General features: G+C 37.5%; 2 protein-coding genes across 3 annotated transcripts in view; one reads left to right on the forward strand and one right to left on the reverse strand.

Moving 5' to 3' along the window:
- The first annotated feature begins 1,828 nt into the window (after positions 1 to 1,828).
- Positions 1,829 to 12,808, forward strand: part of LOC127814228 (F-box/LRR-repeat protein 15) — a 42,628-nt gene continuing 31,648 nt past the window's right edge. For both annotated transcript variants that reach the window (XM_052355595.1, XM_052355597.1), the window contains exon 1: positions 1,829 to 2,864. In XM_052355595.1, the coding sequence (XP_052211555.1) occupies positions 2,371 to 2,864 (494 nt within the window). In that variant the 5' untranslated portion in view covers positions 1,829 to 2,370. The remainder of the gene's footprint in view (positions 2,865 to 12,808) is intronic.
- On the reverse strand, positions 7,086 to 8,458 carry LOC127814230 (uncharacterized). The gene is made up of 2 exons (XM_052355598.1): positions 7,857 to 8,458; positions 7,086 to 7,506 (listed from the first exon to the last, which is right to left on the reverse strand). Exons 1-2 carry the CDS (start codon positions 8,428 to 8,430, stop codon positions 7,472 to 7,474), a joined length of 609 nt encoding a protein of 202 aa, XP_052211558.1. The 5' UTR covers positions 8,431 to 8,458; the 3' UTR covers positions 7,086 to 7,471.

Raw genomic sequence — 12,808 nt, forward strand, 5'->3', positions numbered from 1 at the left:
TCACACTCTACAACAACAAGGTGTTGTAGAGAAAATAAATAGAATTCTTTTTAAAATGGTTAAATTAATGAGGACATGAGTAAATTTAAATGAACATAAGATGAAACCCAAATATATAACAAAATGCATACAAACAACATATATCAATTATATGAAAAAATACATTTTGAATCATAAATCATAATAATTTATTAATCATTATTTATCTCATTATAAAAAGGGAAGAAAATATACCTTAAAAGACGTGACATGCAAATTTGCTATTTCCAAGGTAGCCAAAACCCAAATTCCCAATAAGATTTGCATCAATACATGCAAGGAAGATAAATGATAGTTGCTCTCACGGGCATGGTACAGTGGTAAAGCATATGAAATTTCATATGGAGTATCAGGATTCGAATAAATGCATAGATTTGCTAAAAAGTTTAAGTCTTGCATAGACTGCTCTGAATGTTTAACTTTGAATGTGTATAAATCGTGTTCGCATTCGAATTTTCCCGGGGTGCATCAGGGGGGAATGTCACTGCCCGTGGGAATTAATTGGGAAAAACTCGGACGTTTTAAGTGAATAAAAAAAAAATAAAAGATAAAGGATAGTTAGCATGAGATAACTTTATTAATTTGTGTTAATCTATATTCTAAATTTGTTTTATATTGATTATATATTTTGGCAAAACATGGTTGAATTCATACAATTTGACCAATTTCTTCCAAGAATTTACAATTTGAGTAAATTCCATGCAACTATTAAATAATTAAAACAATACACGAATAACTAAAAAGGAAATAAAAAAGAATTTTAAAAAATTGTCTTCCAAATGGTTTCTTATTTGTCATAAAAATCTAAAATTGTTGTAAAAATATTTATAAAATGATTTTCTATAATAATTTACACATAATGCTTTTATGTAATAATTTTTTAAAATATAATTTTTCACTAATACTTATTTTATCAATTCCTAGAATTTTTGGATAATTTCTAATACTTAATCTAAGCAATTTTAAATAACTACAAAAGTAATTAGAAAAATTATTTACGAAACCTATTTTTATTTTTACATTAACATCAAAATGATTTCCAATCTCCTATAAGGATTCATAAACATTTAAAGTTTATACAAAATATTTTTAAAATAATTTTCAAAAATAATTTACATATATTCCAAAATTTAAAAAACGCATATAAAATTGATCTAACTGTGTAAGGTCGTGTATAAAAAATACTCATTCAATACAGTTTTTTGGTATGATGACAATTAATTAAAAATATATGCATTTTGAATTTAAACAATATAAGATTAATTAAATCTTTAAAATTAGTTTTTTTGTTCTAATAAACCTTCTTCGGAACTATAAATAAAGGGATTAACAATAACACATTATTATAAATAATACTTCATTATTAAAATAAAAGAGAAATATAAAACTTGACTATTGAAAAAGTAAAATAAAGTTTAATATATTTTTATAATTAATTAAAAAGAAAACTTGAAATAAACCCTCAATCACGCACCCCTTTGTACCCCCATAACACGGCAATATAGGGTGCGACAACCTCATTGGAGACAGCGAGACCTCTGAACGACGCCGTCTGCTTCCCTTCCCCAATCCCTTCCGCTGCCGGCCCCACGACGTTGTTTCAATGCAGCCAACCGCCGTTTGTTGGACTCGCCAAAACGATGCCGTCCCCAGCGTCGGAGGAAAACGCGAAACCTGTTTCTGTTACACAAGACTCCGTCACCGTTAGGTCTATAAAGCGATTATTAATTATTAAATGAATCTTAATTTTGAAAATTTCTCAGCGAGGACTTAAAAGAGGGGGGGCTTCTTCAGTGCTGCCCGAAAATTCCGTTGAAGTACGATTTCTCTCACAGACAGAGAGAGAGGGAGAGAGAAGGGCATCGCCATTACCGCCGATCTTTCTCAAAGCAGCAGACTGGAAGGGCCGGCCACTCACTGAGGAGGAACGACGAGCAGCCGAATCTCCGATCGGGTCTGTCTCGGAATATTCCTCTCCATTTCGATTTTGAAGGTTTCTCTTCCAGCTCTGTGTGGGGATTCGTGTGTGTCCGTGTTTAATCGGTCTTGTTTGTGGCTTTTTTGGTGCGAGGTTGATTTTGTTTTTGTGCGTTTTGATTGCAATTTGATTTGTGCCGAGTCTAGGGTTTCGTTGACGTCGCATTTGGTTCGGTGGTTTTGTGCTGGGAAACTAGGGTTCGGTTTTGTCGTTCTGTTTTTTTTTTTGGTTCGTTTTGTTGGACGAACAACGTGTTCGATCTTGAGGTAGGGTTTTGGGGAGAGGGGAAGGGGTTTGTGGAGAAAGGCCTGGTCTTTGGGCCTGTAGTTGTTGGTTTGGTCTGCGATTGTTGCATGAGGATTTGGTGGTGTTTATGTTTCGGCCGAGAAGAAGAAAAAGAAGAAGAGGATAAGAAAATGCTGAGGGAAGAGGAGGAGGAGGGAATTGTCGGAGATGAAAATGCAGGGGAGGATATGGCAAACGAACATAGGTTTCCTGGTGAAGAAGGGTTTCGCGACATTGGGTTTTCTCTGGATGAGTTCCAGTCACTGTCTCAGTCTCACTTCGTGGATGGAGCATATGAAAAAGAAGGGCTTGGTGCTAATAGTAGTGGCTTTGATTTCACGGCTGGGAGTTCTGGGGGTGGTTTTGACGACCGCCATCACCATCTGAAGCAGGTTCCCTCTTCTAGTTCCGGCGTTCAGGGTTCAAATATGATGCTAGTAAATTCGAGTTTGGGTTCGGACAAAGAAGAGCCATCGTCCTCATCTGCAGCTGCATTGACAAGAGATGAAGAATGTGATCGTGATTCTCAGAATAAGCGCCCTAAAGTTCAATCCTTTTCCTTGTGAGTGATACCTCTCTCTCTCCCCTCCGCTTCCTTGTACTCTCAAGTTTAATACTAACACGGAATTTGTTAGCAATAATATCTGTGTTCTTGTTCCTGCTAATTCACATCAACCTTTTTCTGCTATTATCGTTTTGCTGATCATCACAACTTCTCCCTTCCGAATTCCCACCTAACATAAGGTGTCACTGACATATTCTGATCTTGTATTAAACACTGAATGTTCTTTGTTAATTTTGTATCACACTTGTTGTGATGTGGATTTCTTTTTTTTTTTTAATTTTACTTGGAATTCTCTTTTTGCCTGCGGGAGGGGGCTGGGTAAATGTCTCATCCTTTCCTCTTTGTTTACACCTTCAACTATTCTGTTTATTCCTTATTTCTATTTTTTATGTCCAAGAATAAACATGTTCTAATCTAGTATGCCTGTTGGCTAAAATAATACCAACAGTAAGAATTTGACTGCTGATTATGCCATAAAAGTGAACTGTACACAACTTAATTGTACTTGAACAGTTTCAAACTGCAATTTCTTCAATTGCTGTATTCAAAATGTTATAACTGTTGGGATTGTAAAATATCTTAAGACTTCTTTTACCCCCTGTGGGTTGGATGAGAAACAATTAGACAAATAATGCCCGTTTGATTCAAAACTTGGTATATAAGCCTTTTTAATTTGGGCTGAAGGGAACATGAATGCATCTAACGGATTTTATGGTGCCTGTGGTTCACACGCTATTTATGTCATATAATTTTTGTACCATAGTGGCCTGGCCTTATATGTTTTTAGGCTTATGTGTTATTTTTTCGTCATTTGATGAAATCTACTAAAAATTGTGTATCTTGCATTTCAGTCTACAACTTTTGAAATGTAACTAAACTTTTTTAATTTTTAAGTGAAAACTACATGGGAGGCAAAGTGTAACTTTTTCAAGTATATATTAGTGAGTATTTTGGCAAATGTGCTAATTGCAAGTCTATATAATGCAATCGAGATAAGTGATTAGTCTTACTGGAATTCTTGATGTTACTAGAACTTTTAGAGGGATTACATTGTACTGTAGAATATTAATGGCATTGGGTTATTGTTGTTCCTCCTATTCATAGTTAATCTCAAACTCGAATAAAGGAGGGTAAAAAATTGGGCAGCCAACAACTAGTATAAAACTATCACATTCCTAGGGTTTGCTAGGGTTGAGATTGGAATTAGGGGGGAAATCGGAACAAGAGAATTGAAAGGAGGGACAAAAATGTTAAGTTTTGAAAAAAAATAACCTTACTGTCTCAACCTTTCATTCACTAGAAAAGCTTGATTTATACAAACTTCTTTCAAAAAATAGGAAACAACTAACTTTAGGAAAGAATCCTAGAATCTATACAATTTAGGATACAACCAAGATAGGAAACATAATCTAATCTAGAGGATACAATTTTTCTTTTAGGAAATAATATATACAATCAATCAATCTAGGAAACATATATAATCAATCACCAATCAATCATCAATCAATCAATCATCAATTAATCAATCACCAATCAATGATTGAATCATTCCATATCAGCTACTACTGACACTCCCCCTCAAGATTGAGCGTGTATATCTTGCATCCCAATCTTGCTTATCATCTTGTTAAATACTAGTGCAGGCAGGCCCTTAGTTAGCATGTCTGCTAACTGATCTTGGGATGAGATGTATGGTGTGCATATCAGCCCACTATCCAATTTCTCCTTGATAAAGTGCCTATCTACTTCAATGTGCTTTGTCCTGTCATGTTGAACAGGATTATGAGCGATACTGATTGTCGATTTGTTGTCACAGTAGAGTTTCATAGGCGTAGTCCACTCAATCTTGAGATCATTTTGAAGAATTTTTAGCCACAATAATTCACACATACCTAGAGCTATGGAACGAAATTCTGCCTCAGTACTTGACCTAGTCACCACATTTTGTTTTTTGTTCCTCCACGTTACCAAATTGCCTCCCAACATAGTACAATATCTGGAAGTAGATCTTCTATCTACAATAGAGCCTGCATAGTCTGCATTTGTGTAGGCCTCAAGGGTCATAGCTTCTCCCTTTTTGAACAAAATGCCTCTTCCAGGTGCTCTTTTTAGATAGTGGAGTATTCGATACACAGCTTTAAGATGGACTTCCCTTGGGTTATGCATGAATTGACTAACCACCCCCACAGCATAGGCTATATCTGTCCGAGTATGGGCCAAATATATCAGCTTTCCAACTAGCCTTTGGTAAACTCCCTTGTCAACCTTATCTCCTTCTAGAGCTTCTCCCAACTTATGATTTGGGTCAATGGGTGTGTCACTTGCTTTGCAGCCTAGCAATCCGGTCTCCTTTAAAAGGTCTACCACATTTTTGCTAAGATATGAATATGCCATCTTTAGAATGAGCCACCTCTATTCCCAAGAAATATTTTAATCTCCCCAAATCTTTGATTTCAAACTCCTTTAACAAGCACTCCTTTAATTGAGTCATCGCTTCTTTGTCATTGCGGGTAACAACAATATCATCTACATACACAATTAACATAGTTACTCCCCCTGTGGCCGAATGTTGAATAAAAAGAGTATGGTCTCCTTGGCTTTGTCTATACCCCATGCCAAGCATAACACTCGTGAATCTCCCAAACCAAGCCCGTGGGGATTGTTTTAGTCCATACAGGGCTTTTTTTAGTTTGCATACAACCGGCCCTTGTGTGGCTATTTCATAACCTGGTGGTATTTCCATATATACCTCCTCCTCTAGGTTACCATGTAAAAATGCATTTTTCACGTCAAACTGATGCAATGGCCAACCTAGATTAGCAGCTAATGAAAGGAGGACTCTAACTGTATTTAGTTTAGCCACCGGTGCAAACGTGTCCAATTAGTCTACCCCATACACTTGTGTATATCCCTTGGCAACTAATCTTGCTTTGTACCGATCTAGAGATCCATCAGACCTATATTTCACAGTATAGACCCATTTACAACCCACTGGATGTTTTCCTTTAGGCAATTTTACCACTTCCCAGGTCTGATTTTTTTCCAAGGCTGTCATCTCAGCTTCCATGGCATATTTCCAATTCTTATTCCCTATAGCTTCAGAAAAACTTTTTGGAATAGGGATGGTATGTAGGCGGGTAAGAAAGGCTTTATGGGTAGGAGACAACTTAGAAAAGGAAAGAAATAGGTGTAATGGATGCTTGGTACAAGTTCTTTTCCCTTTTCTTAAAGTAATGGGCCAATCAAGGTCATAGGTATCTGGTTGGACAATAGCTTCAACAGATTTTGTAGAGCTCATATGAGTCATATCAAGAGAATTGGTTGCATGAATACCTGGTGATGACTCTGAAATGGCAGGATTGTCAGTGTTATTCCTGCTTGTAGATACCGTAGGACTAGGACTTGTAGAGGATGCAGGAGCTTGCATAGGACTAGATTCGGTTTTATTCCTCCTTGAGTATACCTGCATAGGCCGAGGAGTAGAAGGTGAAGCTTTCTCAGGTGTCATGTTTTTCGAGTCTTTCTGTTTAGGAGATGGGTTCAAGGATAGCAGATTAGGGTCAGGAAGAAAGGAGGAATCCCTATTAATCAAGGTCTGATTTTGTTCTAAAATAGTTGATGATCTGAAGTACGACTCATTTTCAGCAAAGGTAACATCATCAGATACAAAATATTTCTTTGAGGGAGGATGATAGCATCGATAGCCTTTTTGTGTAGATGAATATCCAATAAATACGCATTTTAAGGCACGAGGATCTAGTTTCCCTCTATTGGCTTTTGGAATATGAACATAGGCCGTGCACCCGAATATCTTGGGCTGCCAATTACTAGTCACATGGAAGTCAGGAAAATGACTCATCAATAGTTGAATAGGACTTTGAGATTCTAGGGTTTTAGATATCAATCTGTTGATAAGAGTGGTGGCAGTTAGGGCTGCTTCTCCCCAATAATGTTGAGGGACATTATGGTGAAAAAGAAGTGCTCGAATAACAGCTAGAAGATGATCATTTTTCCTCTCGGCCACCCCATTTTGTTGAGGGGTGTAAGGACAAGAAGACTCATGAATAATACCTTTTTGTTGAAAGAAAGCAGATAGAGTGTGATTGAAGAAATTTCTAGCATTATCAGATCTAAACCGCTTTACATTTACCCCAAACTAAGTCTTAACCATGTTGTAAAAATTGGGGAAAACATGGCTTACTTTTGACTTGGCTTTCAACAAATATAACCACACCACTCTAGTACAATCATCAACCAATAAGACAAACCATCTTGTCCCAGAAATATTGGGAACACTTGATGGACCCCAAATGTCACTATGGATTAAAGAGAATGGGAAATCAGTCCTTTTATTAGAAAGAGGGAAAGAAACTCTTTTATGTTTGGCAAGTTCACAATCAACACAATGAAAGTGACTAAAATCTAGACCTTTAGCTAAATTAGGAAACATTAATTTGAGAGTAAGAAATGAGGGATGACCCATTCTATAATGCTGTAACCACATCTCATCCTCGTTGGATTGAGCTAGGCATGACATAAGAGGAAGAGACTCCTTCTTGTCTGGCCCTACTGATTCCTCGAGGTAATAAAGCCCCTCTTTAGCCCTAGCAAGCCCAATCATCCTCTTCTTGCCCTGTTCCTGTATCTCACAGACATTGGAATAAAAAGATACACTGCAATTAGTATCCTCAATAAGTTTTTGAACAGATATAAGATTAGCAAATAATTTGGGGACATGAAGGACATTCTTGAGGGTTAGGTGATTATTGAGAAGAATATCTCCTTGACCAGCAACAGTAATGAGTGAGCCATCTGCCATTGTAATTTTTCTAGAGCTAGGACAAGGCTGATAGGAAGTAAACAATTGTGGATGGGATGTCATGTGGTCTAAAGCACCCGAGTCTAGGATCCAACAATGTTGGTGTAAAGTTTTTGAAGCATGTAGGGAAAAAGTGTAGGAAGCAATACCTGTGAGAGCAATAGAGCTACCTTTTTCTGCCTTTTTGTCTAGAGATCCCAGAAAATTTTTTAGTCTTTCAATTTCTGCCTTGTTGAGTTCAAGAGACTGTCCCCCATGCTCCAATCCTCTCGGTTCCAGTTGCTGACTGTTGGCTGCTGCTATATGCACTTGACTCCTTGCTGGTCCCCCTCTAGATGGCTTTCCATGGAGCTTCCAGCACTTCTCTATGGTGTGCCTAGGTTTCTTACAAAAGGTACACCATAAAGAATCCCTATCCACTAGTTTCTTTTCATCCCTAGGGCCTTTTTTTTGATTATAAGTTTTTAAAGACACTAGGGCAGAACTCTCACTGGATATAGCTTTTAGCATTACACCCCTTCTCCCTTCTTCTGCCCTTATTAAGGAGATTACCTCATTCAAGGAAGGTAAATCCTCTTTGCCAAGAATCTGCACTCTAACTGCATCAAATTCACTGTTGAGGCCGGCCAAGAAGTCATATATCCGCTCCTTTTCAACAAATCTCTTATGGAGTGCAGCATCCTCACTACATTTCATCTTCAAACATTGGTAGTGATCTAGCTCTTGCCATAGAGTTTGCAACATATTTGCGTATTCCGTGATGGTCTTCGAGCCTTGTTTGGTTGCTACCACCCTTGCCCGTATTTCATAGATTTGGGCTGCATCTTTCACCTTGGAATAGATTAAGTTTATGGCCTCCCAAATATCCTTGGCTGTGGTAAAAAACATGACAGTGTCACTAATCTCTGGAACCATGAAATTCCAAAGCCAGGACATTACCAAGGAATCTTCCTCGTCCCATGCTGCGAACGCTGGATCACCTTCTTTTGGGCCCGTTCCTAACAAGTGGCTAAGCTTCCCCTTCCCTTTAAGAAAGGTCCGGATCAGCTGTGACCACTTTAGGTAGTTTTTCCTGTTCAAACGATAGGCTGCCTGGAGAGACTGCAATTCTCTTCCCAAGGTCCCATTTTGAGTTCCAGCAATTGGAACTTCTGAGGTATGGTAGGAATTGGCTGTATCTGATGTAGGTTCTTGGACGGAAGACATCTCTTGGCCAAGATTCAGATGAAAAACAAAAGATGGGAAGACTGGTAAGGATAGGCTTTGTAGATCCCAGAGAATTGTAGAACAAAAACAATCCCTAGGGCTCTGATACCATGTTAAGTTTTGGAAAAAAATAACTTTACTGTCTCAACCTTTCATTCACTAGAAAAGCTTGATTTATACAAGCTTCTTTACAAAAATAGGAAACAACTAACTTTAGGAAAGAATCCTAGAATCTATACAATTTAGGATACAACCAAGATAGGAAACATAATCTAATCTAGAGGATATAATTTTTCTTTTAGGAAATAATATATACAATCAATCAATCTAGGAAACATATATAATCAATCACCAATCAATCAATCAATCATCAATTAATCAATCACCCATCAATGATTGAATCATTCCATATCAGCTCCTGACAAAAAATTCTCAAAAAGGGAGGGAGAAATCAGTGAGAACCAAGAGAGGGATAAATATAATTAGAAGGAAAGGATTTCAATCTCATTTCACATAATATCCCATCCTGTTACAAGTAGCCCTTTTATAGGCATAGCTGGTGTCAGACCTCTGGATCTGACTAAGGGTTCTTCCGCGTTCTTGGAAGAAACTTGGCGGGAAAAGGGAATTAGGAAGATAGGGAAAGGAAGAGAATAGAGAGAGAAATTGGAAATCAATTGGGAGGGAAAGGACTTGTGTATTGATTCTCACATATCCTCGTCCTCATGATCAACTTATTATTTATAGGAGTTGGTTCTTATTATTTATAGGAGTTGGTTACATTAGAGACTTCGCTAACTACCTTTCTAGAAGCTCCAAGTGGCCATGTGCCAAGTGGGCGGCCATGTGCCAAGTTGCTGATTCAGTTACACCACGCCAACCTTGCCATCTCATTCTAATTACATACCGCCTCATTCTAATTACATAACAACCCTTGGGCTGTGACAACTGGCTGCTAACTGAATTTCAGAACAACATCCATGTGCTCCTAACAAATTATAAAATATCTCCTAACAAACTATTGTGACCCTATTACAATTTTGCCCCTCTATTGCTCCTAGGGTTATGATGATTCCCCCTCCTTGAGAGGTTTCTTGTCCCCAAGAAACTTATTACTGTTGAGCCGTTGTTTCTTCATTCAATTCTTGCTTTCTCTATTTGTTTTTTTCTTCTTTCTCCTTCTAGGCTTTTTCCTCTTTTCTTTTACGTTCCTATTCTCTTGCTCTTCCTCTATTAAGACCAGCACCAAAAACTAGTCTACTTCAGCTAAAATGACAGCATGACTGTCATATTGCTTGGGATCAGAAATATTCATAACAATGGTGAGATATTTGCTTGCTGGAATGGTCGTCATCATCTTGACGCTTGATTTAACCTAAGCCATGGACTCCTCAGCCTTATTCGGAGCCAAGAGCAAAGAAGTAGTATGTGTTACAACCCTAGGGTTTGGCTAGGGTTTAGGAAGTAAATTGGTAAGAATTAGAGGAAGAAAGAGCAGAAAAGGAGGTAAAGAAGAGGAGAACAGAAAGAATGGTGGGAGAAGAGAGAAAACCGAGGGAAAGCTAGGAGAATTGAGAGAGGGAAACGGAATTTAATTGTTATTCAAATCATACATTTCTCTAACTATGGCAGCCTCTTTATAGGCTTACAATTGAAGGAAATAACAGAAAATACAACCAACTAACTACTCTATCAGCCTTGCTAACTGTTTATACAAGAGTTAGTTATTCCCACCTAATCTCTAAACTTCTTCAATTAGCTCTACAACTTATACGCTATGGATTTTTCCCAATTACAATTATATCCGCGTGTAGTGTCAAGTGAGCTAGGGCTGTTGCATCGGCGCCCGGATGTAGTGACAAACGAGCAAGGGTTCTCGCATTTGTTTGGACGGATGTGGGTAAAGAAGTTAGTCCAATATCAAAATCAAAACCAAAACCAAAATCAAATTCAAAGCCAAAAACAAAATCATAGATTAAGGATTTGGTCATGGAACATAGGAACATTAACAGGAAAAGCTATGGAAGTGGTAGATATGATGATTAGGAGAAAGATTAATATTATGTGCCTTCAAGAGACGAGATGGGTAGGAAAAAAAACAAAAACTTTGTTAGGAAATGGATATAAAATATGGTACACAGGAAATGATCGAGCAAAAAATGGAGTGGGGATCATTATGGATAAACGCTTAGTAGATGAGGTAGTGGATGTAAAGAGAATAGGGGATATGATTATTATGGTGAAGGTTATTCTAGGAAGAATGATTATTAATATCTTTAGTACATATGCACCACAAGCGGGGTTAGGTGAGGAGATAAAAGCAAAATTTTGGGAGGACCTAGAGGGACTCATACAAATGATACCAAGAGGAGAGAAAGTGATTATAGGAGAGGACTTAAATGGTCACGTGGCTAGAGACGGAAACAGTTATAGAGAGGTACATGGAGGGTATGGATTCGGGGAAATTAATAATGAGGGTAAGTTTATTCTAGATTTTGCAATGGCATATGGGCTCATCATAACCAATACTAGGTTCAAAAAATGGGAAGAACACTTAATCACATATAAAAATGTCACATCAAGCACCCAAATAGATTACTTCCTCATGAGACAAGAGGACCGGGTATGTTGTAGGGATTGTAAGGTGATACCGGGAGAGTGTTTGACTACTCAACATAGACTTCTAGTACTTGACGTCCATATAAGAAATTGGAAGAGAAAAAATCACATAAAACAAAATCCAAGAATCAGGTGGTAGGATTTAAAAGGGAATAAACAACTAATCTTCAAAGAAAAATTAAGGGGTAGAAGAGAATGGAATGGAGAAGGACAGACAAACCAAATGTGGAGAGAAATGGCTAATGCCCTGAGAAACACAGCAAAGGTAGTGCTTGGAGAGACAAATGGTAGAGCCCCTAACCTTAAGGAGTTTTGGTGGTGGAATGAAGAAGTGCAATTGAAAATTAAAAATAAGAAAAATTGCTATAAGGCTGTATATCAGTGCAACAATGAAGAAAATCAAAAAAATTATAAAGAATCAAAAAAGGTAGCAAAAAAAGTTGTTAATGAAGCAAGGTCAAAAGCATACGAGAATCTATATAAACGACTTGATACAAAAGATGGAGAAAGGGATATACATAAATTAGTTAAAGCAAGAGAAAGAAAAACAAGGGATTTAAATCAAGTGAAATGCGTAAAAGATGAAAATCAAAATGTATTAGTGAATGAGGGAGCGATTAAGGAGAGATGGAAGGAGTATTTCACAAAATTATTCAATGATGATGGCGACACAAGAGTTAGGTTGGGACATCTTAGTAACTCCGCAGGGAATGTGAGCTATACATTTTATTGACGCATAAGTCCAAATGAAATAAGGCAAGCATTAAAAAAGATGAAAAATCATAAGGCGATGGGATCGAATAATATACTAATAGAAGCATGGAAATGCATGGGAGAAGAGGGTATCTCCTGGCTAACGAAATTATTTAGCGCGATTCTTAAATAAAAAAAGATGCCTAATGAGTGGAGGAAGAATACTTTGGTCCCTATATAAGAATAAAGGAGATGTTCAAAACTGTGAAAATTACAGAGGAATTAAGTTAATGAGCCATACCATGAAACTCTGGGTAAGTTAATGAGCCATACTATGAAATTCTGGGAGAGAGTAATAGAGCAGAGGCTCAGAAAAGAAATAGAGGTCTCAGAAAATCAGTTTGGTTTCATGCCCGGTAGGTCAACAATGGAAGCTATATACCTACTGAGGCGCCTAATGAAAAGGTATCAGGATCATCAGAAGGATTTACATATGGTGTTTATAGATCTAGAAAAGGCCTATGATAGGGTCCCTAGAGAAGTATTATGGAGGGTTTTAGAGATGAAATGAGTCCGAATAGCCTATATACAAGCCCTTAAGGAC

This window comes from Diospyros lotus, chromosome 12 (assembly GCF_014633365.1).
Source record: "Diospyros lotus cultivar Yz01 chromosome 12, ASM1463336v1, whole genome shotgun sequence".
In the NCBI taxonomy this organism is placed as follows: Eukaryota; Viridiplantae; Streptophyta; class Magnoliopsida; order Ericales; family Ebenaceae; genus Diospyros; species Diospyros lotus.

Excerpts from the sequence above, each read along its gene's own strand:
- LOC127814230 (XM_052355598.1), bottom strand. The coding sequence starts at position 8,430 with ATGTTGCAAACTCTATGGCAAGAGCTAGATCACTACCAATGTTTGAAG. Across the intron at positions 7,507-7,856 it reads AGACAAAAAGGCAGAAAAAG|GAACAGGGCAAGAAGAGGAT; the intron begins GTAGCTCTATTG and ends TGTGAGATACAG.